This window comes from Pan paniscus, chromosome 20, assembly GCF_029289425.2.
Source record: "Pan paniscus chromosome 20, NHGRI_mPanPan1-v2.0_pri, whole genome shotgun sequence".
Lineage (NCBI taxonomy): Eukaryota > Metazoa > Chordata > Mammalia > Primates > Hominidae > Pan > Pan paniscus.
The window spans coordinates 8,518,558-8,531,687 of NC_073269.2; the positions used below are offsets into that span (position 1 = coordinate 8,518,558).

Below are 13,130 nucleotides of genomic sequence, written 5' to 3' on the forward strand. Positions count from 1 at the left end.
CAGCTAATTTTTTTGGCATTTTTAATAGAGACGGGGTTTTGCCATGTTGGCCAGGTTGGTCTTGAACTCCGGGCCTCAAGTAATCCACCCACCTTGGCCTCCCAAAGGGCTGGGATTACAGGCGTGAGCCACCGCGCCCAGCCATGAATGAACACTTCTGATGGCAGACTTGGAAGGTCTCAAGTACTGCTCAAAACATTGAAAATGCATTCTGGAGTCAGCTGACTAATCCATCTTAAATTTACTGGCAACCCAACTGTGGTTATTAAACAAAACAAAACAAAACCTTGGCGTCCCTACAGCCAGCTTCCTCTCCTGGGGGAATCCTTCAAGAGATGGGAATCAAACCCCACACGGAAGAGAATGTGAAGGGCGAGTTCTGTGCAGAGAATGAGGAACGGGTCCCCGTGTCTGGCTGTGCCCGTGTTGACTTGCACACATTGGCATCAAGAGTCTTCATCCGGGTCACAGAAGGCCGACCCCCGAGCGGGAGAGGCCACCAGACATGCCACAGTCCCTGACACCTGGTTCTCGAGGAGTCACACCGCAGGCACGGCACCCGGACCCCAGCCAAGGGCCCCGGGGATCGCCCTGCCCTGCCTCGGCCTGCAGAACGGGAGTGCAGAGATCACCCTGGCATGACCCCACCAGTGTGTGCCCCCAACACCCAGTCCCCTCCCTCGTCCTGGAGCAGTGCGATTCTGCCAGCACGCCACCCGGACCCCAGCATGCCCCTTTCTCAGATCCCTTCACCCAGGCCTCTGGTCGCCCTCCCCCTCCTCAAAGCTTCTGCACTGGGTCAGCCCCTCACAACGGTTTTCCGGTCCACTCGCTTCAGAATCTGCACCTCTGCTTTCAGGGGCCAGCAGGGTCCCCTGATCCCCACGCCTCCTCGTTCCTCACACTCTGGCTTCCCTGTCTCCTCACACTTCCAGCTTCAGGGACTCCACACACTGGGCACCGCCACAAGCAGGAGATGCCCTCTCAGAGATGCCCATCTTGACATCTTGACCTCCCTGGGACCCCATCCTGACCCCCTCAGAACCCCAACATGAGACCCCTAGGATCCCCTGCTCTGACCTCCCAGAACCCCCACAACATGACCCCCCCAGGACCCCCTAACCTGACCCCCCCCACAACATGAACCCCCTGGAACCCCTGTCCTGATCCCACTAGACCTCCCCCAGCAGAAACCATTCCATCTGGAACCCGCTAGAACTCCCATCCTGACCCCGCTAAAGCCCCCTATGTCCTGACACCCCTAAGACACCCCCTTGTCCTCAGATACCCCAGAACTCCCACCCTGACCCCCCCTAGGGTCCCCCGATCCTGACCTTTCTAGGGTCTCCCACCCCATCGTGACCCCCTAGGACACCCCCGTCCCACATCCTGACCCCTCTGGGAGCCCCGTCCTCCCCTCTCTTCCCTTTTCCCTGGTTGTCTATGGACCTCCTCACCCCATCCTCTCCCCTAAGGGACCCCCCTGCCCCACCTTGGCACCCTAGGTGCCCTCTTCATCCCATGCCAACCTCATTACTCAGGGACTCATTCCCCAAAAGGACCGCTCCCCGCCCCCCAAGACCTCTCAGCCTGTCCTCCCCACCCGGGTGCTGCACTCTCAACCTGTGGCTCAGGGACCCTCCCACCCCATCTCTCCCCCACAGGGACCCTCCCACCCCATCTCTCCCCCACAGGGACCCTCCCGCCCCATCTCTCCCCCACAGGGACCCTCCCGCCCCATCTCTCCCCCACAGGGACCCTCCCACCCCATCTCTCCCCCACAGGGACCCTCCCACCCCATCTCTCCCCCACAGGGACCCTCCCACCCCATCTCTCCCCCATAGGGACCCCCTCACCCCATCTCTCCCCCAAGGGACTCGCTTCACTATCATTTCAATACGCAGAACACCCCTCGCCTATCCTTCCCCCTACAGGCACCCACCGACACATCCTCTCCTCCCAGGGACCCCCTCAACCCCATCTCACAATTCAGGGGCCCTGCACCCCATCTTCTCTCTGCAAGGACATCTCCTGGGCCTGATCTCACAACTTAGGGATTCCAAACCCCATCTTTTCCCCAAAGGGATCTCCCCTCACTTCAATCTCATTACTCAGGGACCCCACCATCTCCCCGATTTCACTATTCAGGGACCGTTCACCCCATTTCACTACTCAGAGACCCACCACCATTCTGCTACTCAGTGACTCCATGCCCTGTCTTTTCCCACAGGGACATCCCTTGGCCCTATCTCATTATTGAGGGACCCTCACCCGTCTTTTCCTACCAGGGACCCTACCCCATCTCAGTCTCATTACTCAGGGACCCCTCACCCCATCCTCTCCCCTCTGGAGCCCCCTTGCCCAAATTTCCTCCTTAGGGGCTGCCTGACCTCCCCACACCCCATCCTCTCCTCTCAGGAACACCCTGCACCCCGATTTCCCTACTCAGGGTCTCCCCTCACCCTCATCTCATGACTATGGCAACCTTTACTCCGTCCTTTCCTCTTAGGAACCCTTCACCCTCATTTCACTACTCAAGGACCCCACACTCTGTTCTCTCCTCTTAGAGATACCCCTCACCCCGATCTCACTGCTTGGGGAGCCTCATCCTGTTCTCTCCTTGGGGACACCCCTCATTCCGATTTTCCTACTGAGGGACTCCCCTCACCCCAGCTTCACTTTTCAGAAGCCCCACACCCCATCTTCTGCACTGCAGGGACCTCCCCTCACTCAACCTCGCTGCTCAGGGACCCCTGTCCCCATCCTCTCCTCTTAGAGACATCCTTCACCCCAACTTCACTACTCAGAGACTCCCCTTATCCCAATTCCACTCTTCAGGAACCCCACACCCCATCTTTTCCACCACAAGGACCTCCCCTCGCCCAATCTCACTGCTCAAAGACCCCCCTGCCCCGTGCACCCTTCGCCCCGTCCTCCGAGGTCCCCCTGCCCCGTCCTCCCCCGAGGGTCCCCTGAACCTCTCGCCCCATCCTCCTTCGAAGGCCCCCTGCACCCCTCGCCCTGTCCTCCCCTCGAGAACCCCCGGCCCCGTGCACCACTCACCCCGTCCTCCCCCGTGACCCCCCTGCCTCGTGCACTCCTCGCGAACCCCCTGTCCCCTCGCCCCGTCCTTCCCCGAGGGCTCCCTGCCCCATGCACCCCAAGCCTCCGGCTGACCCCTTCCCACTCACTCGGAGGCGCCCTCGCTGGTAGGGGATGGGCCCTCGGCGATGGTAGGGTTGATGGTGAGCGCCGGCAGCACCGGCTTCCTCCGGGCCAGCATCGGGGCTCCGCGGGCCGGCGGCGGCGGCGCCTCTAGCCGGGGCCCATAGGGGGCGGGCCGGGAGCGGTCGGCGCCTACGCGAGCCCGGGGCTGCGGCCGCGGCCCAGGCCGGCGTCGGGGCGGCCGAGGGCGGGCGGCGCTGCGGGCCTGGGCCGAGGGTAGCCGAGGGGCGCTGGGGCTGAGGCGAGCGAGCCGCCACCGCTGCCGAGGCCCGAAGAAGGCTGACGCCGCAGCCCGAGTCCAAGAGGCAAGGGGAGGGGAGGGGCGGCCACAAGATCGCGGACCGGCTTCTCGCGATAACGGGATCGGGAGCCGCGATGGACCCCACCCCCCAGCCGCCGCGCCTGCGCAGCAGCACAAGGCCGCCTTTCGGAGGGGAAAGGGGCGGAGACCGACGCGAAGCGGTTCCGGGACCGGACGCCCTCGCTTGCCTTACCACGGTGCGTGTGCGCAAGCGCTTGGGGCATGAGGCGCGGGAGCAGGGGAGGAGACGGAGGGATGAAGGCCGGGGTGATGGTCGTGCACAGGTGGGCAGGGGAGCCAGACTCCTGAGAGCCTGTGGTGCCCCAGGCTGGGGCTGAGAGAACCCGTAAGACCCCAGAACAGTGGACGAGACCCACCCAGAGTCCATTTAATCTTTTTGGCAAGCGTGGACACACGCCCCTAGCCCCCACCGCCTTAGAGTGTCAGTTACTTCCCCTACTTCATCAGAACAAGGCCACTCTAAAACATTTTTAAAATTTATTTTAATCGACAAATAAAATTGCATATATTACTATGCGCATGTTGAAACATTTTTATTAGAAAATACACATAACATAAAACTTGCCATTTTAACCATTTCTAAATGCACAGCTCAGCGGCATTAAGCAACCACCACCACCACCACCACCACCACCTCCAGAAATTTCTCATCTTCCGAAACTGAAACACTGTCCCCTATGAAACCTCACTCCCTATCCCCCTCCCCAGCCCCTGGAACCCAACGTCGTACTTCCTGTGAATCTGATGATTCTAGGGACTTCATATGAGTAGGATCACACAGGTTTTGTCCCTCTGTGGCTGGCATATTTCACTGAGGGCCACGTTCTCAAGGTGCCTGTTGTAGCTGTGTTAGATCCACGTTGTAACCTGTGTTAGAATTTACCCACTTGACTACTCCGGGCATACTTCCAATCGGGTAGCCCTGCTCCAAAAAAGAGCAGAAAAAAAAAAAAAAGAAAAATTTCCCTTTTTTTTTTTTGAGACGGAGTCTCGCTCTGTCACCCAGGCTGGAGTGCAGTGGTGCGATCTCGGCCCACTGCAAACTCTGCCTCCCGGGTTCACGCCTTTCTCCTGCCTCAGCCTCCCGAGTAGCTGGGACTACAGGTGCCCACCACCATGCCCGGCTAATTTTTTTGTATTTTTAGTAGAGACGGGGTTTCACCGTGTTTGCCAGGATGGTCTCCATCTCCTGACCTCGTGATCCACCCGCCTCGACCTCCCAAAGTGCTGGGATTACAGGCGTGAGCCACCGCACCCGGTCAGGATTTTCCTCCTTTTTAAGGCTGAATAATATTCTATTGTGTGCATGGACTATATTTTGCTTATCCATTTATCTGCCACTAGACACTTCGGTGAATCGTGCCGCTATGAACACAGATGTACAAATATCTGTTTGAGTCCTTGCCTTGAGTTCTTTTGGGTATATGTTCTGAAGAGGAATTACTGGATTATATGGTAATTCTATGTTGAACTTTTTGAAGCACCACCTTACTATTTAATACAATAGCCGTACCACTTTATAAGAAAGGTCATAGGCTGGGCGTGGTGGGTCACACCTGTAATCCCAGCACTTTGGGAGGTCGAGGCGGGTGGATCACCTGAGGTCGGGAGTTCAAGACGAATCTGGCCAACATGGTGAAACCCCGTCTCTACTAAAAGAAAAAAATACAAAAATTAGCCGGGCATGGTGGTGCATGCCTGTAATCCCAGCTACTCGGGAGGTTGAGGCAGGAGAATTGCTTGAACCCGGGAGGCAGAGGTTGCAGTGAGCCAAGATCACGCCATTGCACTCCAGCTTGGGAGACAAGAGCGAGACTTCGTCTCAAAAAAATAAAACAAACAAACAAACAAATAAATAAAATACAAAAATTAGCCAGGCCTGGCGGTGTGTGCCTATAGTCTCAGCTACTCAGGAGGCTGAGGCAGGAGAATCGCTTGAACCCGGGGGGCAGAGGTTGCAGTGAGCCAAGATTGCACCACTGCCCTCCAGCCTGGGCGACAAAGTAAGACTCCGTCTCCAATAAAACAAAACAAAACAAAATTTAATTTTTTGCCAGGTGCCGTGGCTCACACCTGTAATCCCAGGACCCTGGGAAGCTGAGGTGGGCTGATCACTTGAGGTCAGGAGTTCGAGACCAACCTGGCCAACATGGTGAAACCTCATCTCTACTAAAAATACAAAAATTACACAGGTGTGGTGGCGGGCGGCTGTAATTCCAGCTACTAGGGAGGCTGAGGTGGGATAGCTGAACCCCGGAGGCAGAGGTTGCAGTGAGCCGAGATTGTGCCATCACATTCCAGCCTGGGTGACAGAGCCAGACTCACGCTCAAAAAACAAAACCAACCAACTGGCCAGGCGCGGTGGCTCACGCCTGTAATCCCAGCACTTTGGGAAGCCAAGGCAGGCGGATCACGAGGTCAAGAGATTGAGACTTTCCTGGCCAACATGGTGAAACCCCGTCTCTACTAAAAATACAAAAATTAGCTGGGTGTGGTGATGCGTGCCTGTAGTCCCAGCTACTCGGGAGGCTGAGGCAGGAGAATCGCTTAAACCCAGGAGGTGGAGGTTGCAGTGAGCCGAGATCACGCCATTGCACTCCAGCCTGGGCGACCGACCGAGACTCCATCTCGAAAAAAACAAAACAAAACAAAACAAAACAACAAACAAAACACTGCTCCTGGGGAAGCCTGCTCCTGGGTTTTTACAATCTGGGCCTTTCAGTTTTACTTTTCATCACTCCCACCCGCTTGTCCAAAATTCAGATGGATACGCATGTGGCCTCAAATAAGGACAGGCCCTTTCAGAGACAGGGCTATTTCCATGTTCCTTCTGTTCTGCCTAGCAATCTTTCTCCCATTTTATCCTATTTTAGGCTTTTTTTTTTCTTTTTAAGACAAGTTCTGACTCTGTCACCCAGGCCTCAGGCTGGAGTGCAGTGGCACGATCATAGCTCACTGCAGCCTCCACCTCCCTGGCTCAAGCGATTCTCCCACCTCAGCCTCCCTAGTAGCCCTGGCTACAAACATACGCCACCACACTCGGCTAATTTTTGTATTTTTTGTCCAGACAGGGTTTCTCCATGTCACTCAGGCTGGTCTCACACTCCTAGGCTCAAGCGATCCTCCTGCCTCGTCCTCAGCAGTGCTGGGACTAGAGCCGTGAGCCACTGCGCTCAGCTCTTAATGCACAAGTTTCTGAAGTTCAATTTCTTGAATTATTACAACTCTATACATCCATGTAACACTTCCCCTTACTCCAGAAAGTCTGTTCACTGCCTTTTTAGTGCATTCTCTTCCTCTGCACCCAGCAGCAGTGAGCTGGTAAATGTTTAACAATGAGCCGGTAAATATTTAACAATGAGCCATTAAAATAAGGAGAGGCCGGGCGTGGTGGCTCACACCTGCAATCCCAGCACTTTGGGAGGCCAAAGCAGGTGATCACTTGAGGTCAGGAGTTCGAGTCCAGCCTGGCCAACATGGTGAAACCCCATCTCTACTAAAAATACAAAAATTAGGCTGGTCACGGGTGTAATCCCAGCACTTTGGCAAGCCGAGGTGGGCAGATCACCTGAGGTCAAGAGTTCAAGACCAGCCTGACCAACATGGTGAAACCCCGTCTCTACTAAAAACACACAAAAATTAGCCGGGCATGGTGGCGGACACCTGTAATCCCAGCTACTCGGGAGGCTGAGGCAGGAGAACTGCTTGAACCCCGGAGGTGGAGGTTGCAGTGAGCCAAGATTGTGCCACTGCACTCCAGCCTGGGCAACAGAGTAAGGCTCCATCTCGAAAAAAAAAAAAAATTAGCTGGGCATGGTGGCAGGTGCCTGTAGTCTCAGCTACTTGGGAGGCTGAAGCACGAGAATTATTTGAACCTGAGAGGTGGAGGTTGCAGTGAGCCAAGATCGTGCCACCGCAATCCAGCCTGAGGGAGACTGTCTCAAAAAAAAAAAAAAAAAAAAGACCAGACGCGGTGGCTCATGCCTGTAATCCTTGCACTTTGGGAGGCCGAGGCGGGTGGATCACCTGAGGTCGGGAGTTCGATACCAGCCTGACCAACATGGACAAACCCTGTCTCTACTAAAAATACAAGGCCGGGCGCGGTGGCTCACGCCTGTAATCCCAGCACTTTGGGAGGCTGAGGCAGGCGGATCACGCGGTCAGGAGATCGAGACCATCCTGGCTAACACAGTGAAACCCTGTCTCTACTAAAAATACAAAAAAATTAGCCAGGCGTGGTGGCGGGCACCTGTAGTCCCAGCTATTCAGGAGGCTGAGGCAGGAGAATGGCGTGAACCCGGGAGGTGGAGCTTGCAGTGAGCTGAGATTTCGCCACTGCACTCCAGCCTGGGCAAGAGAGCGAGACTCTGTCTAAAAAAATAAATAAATAAAAATAAAAATACAAAACTAGCCAGGTGTGGTGGCACATGCCTGTAATCCCAGCTACTAGGGAGGCTGAGGCAGGAGAATCGCTTGAACCCAGGAGGTGGAGGTTGTGGTGAGCCGAGATGGCGCCACTGCACTCCAGCCTGGGCAACAAGAGTGAAACTCAGTCTCAAAAAAAAAAAAGTTGACAATGGTATCAAAGATGCTTATGAGTGGCTGTAAGCCAGCTGCAGTCCACTACTACTCCTCAAACCCCCCCAGATTCTGCGTTCTATCCCCATAGATTAGTTTTTGCCTGTTCAAGAGTTTCATGTAAATGGAATTGCACTCATGGTGTCAGCTCTTTTTTTTTTTTTTTTTTTTGAGACAGAGTCTCACTCTGTCGCCCAGGCTGGAGTGCAGTGGCACGATCTCGGCTCACTGCAACTTCCACCTCCGAGGTTCAAGCGATTCCCGTGCCTCAGCCTCCCGAGTAGCTGGGATTATAGGCGTATGCTACCATGCCCAGCTAATTTTTGTATTTTTTGTAGAGACGGGGTTTCACCATATTGGCCAGGCTGGTCTTGAACTCCTGATCTCGTGATCCGCCCGCCTCGGCCTCCCAAAGTGCTGGGATTACAGGCTGGGATTACAGGCGTGAGCCACCGCACCCGGCCTGGTGTCACCTCTTTCTGCTTTAGGACAATGTTTTGTTTTTGGTTTTGGTTTTGTTTTAGACAGGATTTTGCTTTATTGCACAGGCTGGAGTGTAGTGGTGTGATCTCAGCTCACTACAGCCTCCACTTTCTGGGCTCAAGCCATCCTCCCACCTCAGCCTCCAGATTAGCTGGGACTACAGGCTTGCACCGCCATGCCCAACTAACTTTTGTATTTTTTGTAGAGATGGGGGGTCTCATCATGTTGCCCATGCTGGTCTCAAACTCCTAGGATCAAATGACCCCAGTGACTTGGCCTCCCAAAGTGCTGGGATTACCGGCGTCAGTCACTGTACCGGGTCCTGAGATAATATTTTTGAGATTCATTTATATTATTTCACGTAACGATAATTAGTTCAGTTTCCTTGCTAGATGATATCCCATTGTATGTACTGTGGGCATTGCCCTTGACATAGAACAGTAAATGAATCATCCTTCTGGCCGGGCGCGGTGGCTCACGCCTCTAATCCCAGCACTTTGGGAAGCCGAGGCGGGTGGATCACGAGGTCAGGAGATCAAGACCATCCTGGCTAACATGGTGAAACCCCGTCTCTACTAAAAATACAAACAAAATTAGCAGGGCGTGGGGGCGGGCGCCTGTAGTCCCAGCTACTTGGGAGGCTGAGGCAGGAGAATGCCGTGAACCCAGGAGGCGGAGCTTGCAGTGAGCCGAGATCGCACCACTGCACTCCAGCCTGGGTGATTGAGCAAGACGGTCTGTCTCAATAAGTAAATAAATAAATAAATAAATAAATAAATAAATTCTCCTTCTTTTTTTGGAGACGGTCTCACTCTGTTATCCAGGCTGGAGTGCAGTGGTGTAATCACTGCTCACTGCAGCCTCTACCTCCCGGGATCAGGTGATCCTCCTGCCTCAGCCTCCTGAGTAGCCGGGATGACAGGTACACACCACTATGCCCAGCTAATTTTTTATTTTTTGTAGAAATGGGCGAGGGGAGTCTCACCATCTTACCCAGGCTGGTCTCAAACCCATGGGCTCAAGCAATCCTCCTGCCTCAGCCTCCCAAAGTGCTGGGATTACAAGTGTGAGCCACCAAGCCCAGCCTGTTATGAACTGTTTTTTTTTTTTTTTTTTTTTGAGACGGAGTCTTGCTCTGTCACCTGGGCTGGAGTGCAGTGGTGCAATCTCGGCTCACTGCAACCTCCGCCTCCTGGGTTCAAGCGATTCTCCTGCCTCAGCCTCCTGAGTAGCTGGGATTACAGGTGCGCGTGCCACCACCCCGGCCAATTTTTGTATTTTTTGTAGAGATGGGGTTTCACTGTTTTGGTCAGGCTGGTCTCGAACCCTTGACCTCATGACCTGCCTGCCTCAGCCTCCCAAAGTGCTGGGATTACAGGCGTGAGCCACTGTGCCGGGTCTGTTATGAATTTTTTGAGGCCAAAGAAGATGTTGGATGTATCTCCTTTTCTCCCACTTTACCTCCCCGGACATAATGGATGCTGGATACATATGTGTTACTTGAAGGAATGTCCTGGGTGTTCTTGTTCTCAAGGAGACAGCTTGCCTTATTACAAGGCAACCATTCGCAGCACTTATGATAAAACAGGAGCTTTAATTGCTGAGGTTACAGTGCAGCCTCACCCCCTCCACCCATTCTCTATCTTTACTACCAAGCATAGTTTGCCCTGTGACCTCTCTCTGTGATATATTTTCTACTTATCATTGCTTCCAATGACACTTTTTCTGAGTACATCTGTCTCTTGGTCCCAGAGACGTGGGTGTCTCCTAAATTGCTCCTCCCAGGAAATAAATTTGTAATAGCTTTCTTGATAGATTCAATCCAAGGTGACATTTATCTTGTAGAGGCATATGCTGGTGTTAATATCACATGTGTACATTGTTTCCAACTAGCAATGTCCTGTGAACTTTATCTCTGTCACCTGTGCAATGGATTAACTGACAGAACAGCGAACTGACCCCTTTGGAAAGCAATTTAACCCTATCGTGAGCGCGCTGTGACTCAGCAGTTGGGATCGTGGGCATGTGACTTAGAGAGACTCTTGCCTGTGTGCAAACAGGAGACTCACACAATAATGTTCTCAATGGCAAAAATTTGGAAAGTACACAGAGTCCATTGATGGGTGAATGGAAAAATACGTCCTAGTGCAGTCCCACAGAGAAATATGATACAGCAGAAAATTCCTAAGTGACAACAGCATAAAAGAATCTTAGTTAGTCTCAGCTACTTGGAAGGCTGAGGCTTGAGGATTATTTGAGCCCAGGGGTTCCAGGAAGACCTGGGCAACATAGTGAGACCCCCCTTCTCTAAAGAAAAGAAAAAGGCGGGCTGGGCGCGGTGGCTCACGCCTGTAATCCCAAGATTTTGGGAGGCTGAGATGGGCGGATCACCAGGTCGGGAGATTGAGACCATTCTGGCTAACACAGTGAAACCCCGTCTCTACTGAAAAAATAAAATAAAATAATAAAAAAATTAGTCGTGGGTGGTGGTGGGCGCCTGTAGTCCCAGCTACTCAGGAGGCTGAGGCAGGAGAATGGCATGAACCCGGGAGGCGGAGCTTGCAGTGAGCCAAGATCACGCCACTGCACTCCAGCCTGGGTGACAGAGCGAGACTCCGTCTCAAAAAAAAAAAAAAAAGAAAGAAAGAAAAAGGCTGGATGTGGTAGCTCATGCCTCTAATTCCAGCACTTTGGGAGGGCGAGGCAGGCAGATTGCCTGAGGTCAAGAGTTCGTGACAAGCCTGGGCAACATGGTAAAACCCTGTCTCTACTAAAAATACAAAAATTAGCCAGGTGTGGTGATGCACATTTGCAGTCCCAGCTACTCAGAAGGCTGAGGCAGGAGAATTGCTTAAACGGGGGAGGCGGAGTTTGCAGTGAGCCAAGATAGCACCACTGCAGCCTGGGAGACATAGTGAGACTCAATTAAAAAAAAAAACGAAAAAGAAAGGTTATAAAAGACTATAATGCCATTTTTATTTTTTAATTAATTTTTTTAAAGAGACAGAGTCTTGCTGTGTTGGCCAGTATAAGCTTGAACTCCTAGCCTCAAGCCATCCTCCCACCTGGACCTTCCAGAATGCTGGGATTACAGGCATGAGCCACCCCACCTGGCCTTATGACAACCTTTTTTTTAAAATTAATTTATTTATTTTTGAGATAGAGTCTTGCTCTTTTGCCCAGGCTGGAGTGCAGTGGTGCAATCTCGGCTCACTGCAACCTCCGCCTCCTGGGTTCAAGCGATTCTGCTGCCTCAGCCTCCTGAGTAGCTGGGATTACAGGCATGTGCCACCACACCCAGCTAATGTTTTTGTATTTTTAGTAGAGATGGGGTTTCACCATGTTGGCCAGACTGGTCTTGAACTCCTGGCCTCAAGTGATCTGCCCGCCTCGGCCTCCAAAAGGGCTGGGATTACAGGTGTAATCAAGTGAGCCACCGCGCCTGGCCTTATGACACCATTTTTATAAAATGAAAATGGCTCAGTGTTATTAGCCATTAGAGAAACGCAAATTAAAACCACGATGAGATACTTCCATACGCCTATTAGAATGGCTAAAATAAAAATACTGACCAGGCATAGTAGCTCTTGCCTATAATCCCAACACTATGGTAGGCTGAGGCGGGAAGATGGCTTGAGGCCAGGAGTTCCAGACCAGCCTGGGCAACATAGTGAGATCCTTGTGTCTATGAAAAAAAAAAAAAAAAACTTAGCTAGGTGCACACCTGTAGTCCCAGCTACTTGGGAGGCTGAGGTGGGAGGATCACTTAGGCCCAGGAATTCAAGGCTGCAGTGAGCTATGATAGTGCCACTGCACTCCAGCCTGGGTGACAGAGCAAGACCCTGTCTCAAAAGGCAAAAGAGGCTGGGCGAAGTGGCTCACGCCTGTAATCCCAGCGCTTTGGGAGGCTGAGGTGGTGGATCACCTAAGGTCAGGAGTTCGAGACCAGCCTGGACAACATGGTAAAATCCCGTCTTTACTAAAAATACAAAAATTAGCCGGGTGTGGTGGCAAACGCCCGTAATCAGAGCTACTCGGGAGGCTGAGACAGGGAAATCTCTTGAACCCAGTAGGCAGAGGTTGCAGTGAGCCGAGATTGTGCCACTGCACCCCAGCCTGGACGACAAGAGCAAAACTCCATCTCAAAAACAAAAACAAAATTTGGCTGGGCACAGTGGCTCGCACCTGTAATCCCAACATTTTGGGAGCACAAGTGGGCAGATCGCTTGAGCTCGGGAGTTGGAGACCAGCCTGGGCAACATGGCAAAACCCCGTCTCAGCTGGGAGCGGTGGTTCACGCCTGTAATCCCAGCAGTTTGGGAGGCCAAGGCGGGCGGATCACAAGGTCAGGAAATTAAGACCATTCTGGCTAACACGGTGAAACCCCGTCTCTACTAAAAATACAAAAAATTAGCCGGGCGTGGTGGCGGGCACCTGTAGTCCCAGCTACTTGGGAGGCTGAGGCAGGAGAATGGCATGAACCCAGGAGGTGGAGGTTGCAGTGAGCTGAGATCGCGCCACT

The 13,130-nt window shown here is 53.1% G+C and overlaps 2 protein-coding genes across 4 annotated transcripts in view; one reads left to right on the top strand and one right to left on the bottom strand.

Annotated features, from left to right (window-relative positions):
• The window catches only part of MAP2K2 (mitogen-activated protein kinase kinase 2), a 34,636-nt gene extending 30,166 nt beyond the window's left edge, over positions 1 to 4,470 (bottom strand). For 2 of the 3 annotated variants that reach the window (XM_063599784.1, XM_063599783.1), the window contains exon 1: positions 3,192 to 4,470. In XM_063599784.1, the coding sequence (XP_063455854.1) occupies positions 3,192 to 3,914 (723 nt within the window). In that variant the 5' untranslated portion in view covers positions 3,915 to 4,470. The remainder of the gene's footprint in view (positions 1 to 3,191) is intronic. The other variant, XM_034946671.4, reaches the window with a different exon arrangement.
• CREB3L3 (cAMP responsive element binding protein 3 like 3) overlaps positions 3,624 to 13,130 on the top strand; it is a 47,145-nt gene continuing 37,638 nt past the window's right edge. Inside the window, exon 1 of the mRNA XM_055104418.2 lies at positions 3,624 to 3,723. The gene's annotated coding sequence lies outside the window, so the exon portion shown is untranslated. The remainder of the gene's footprint in view (positions 3,724 to 13,130) is intronic.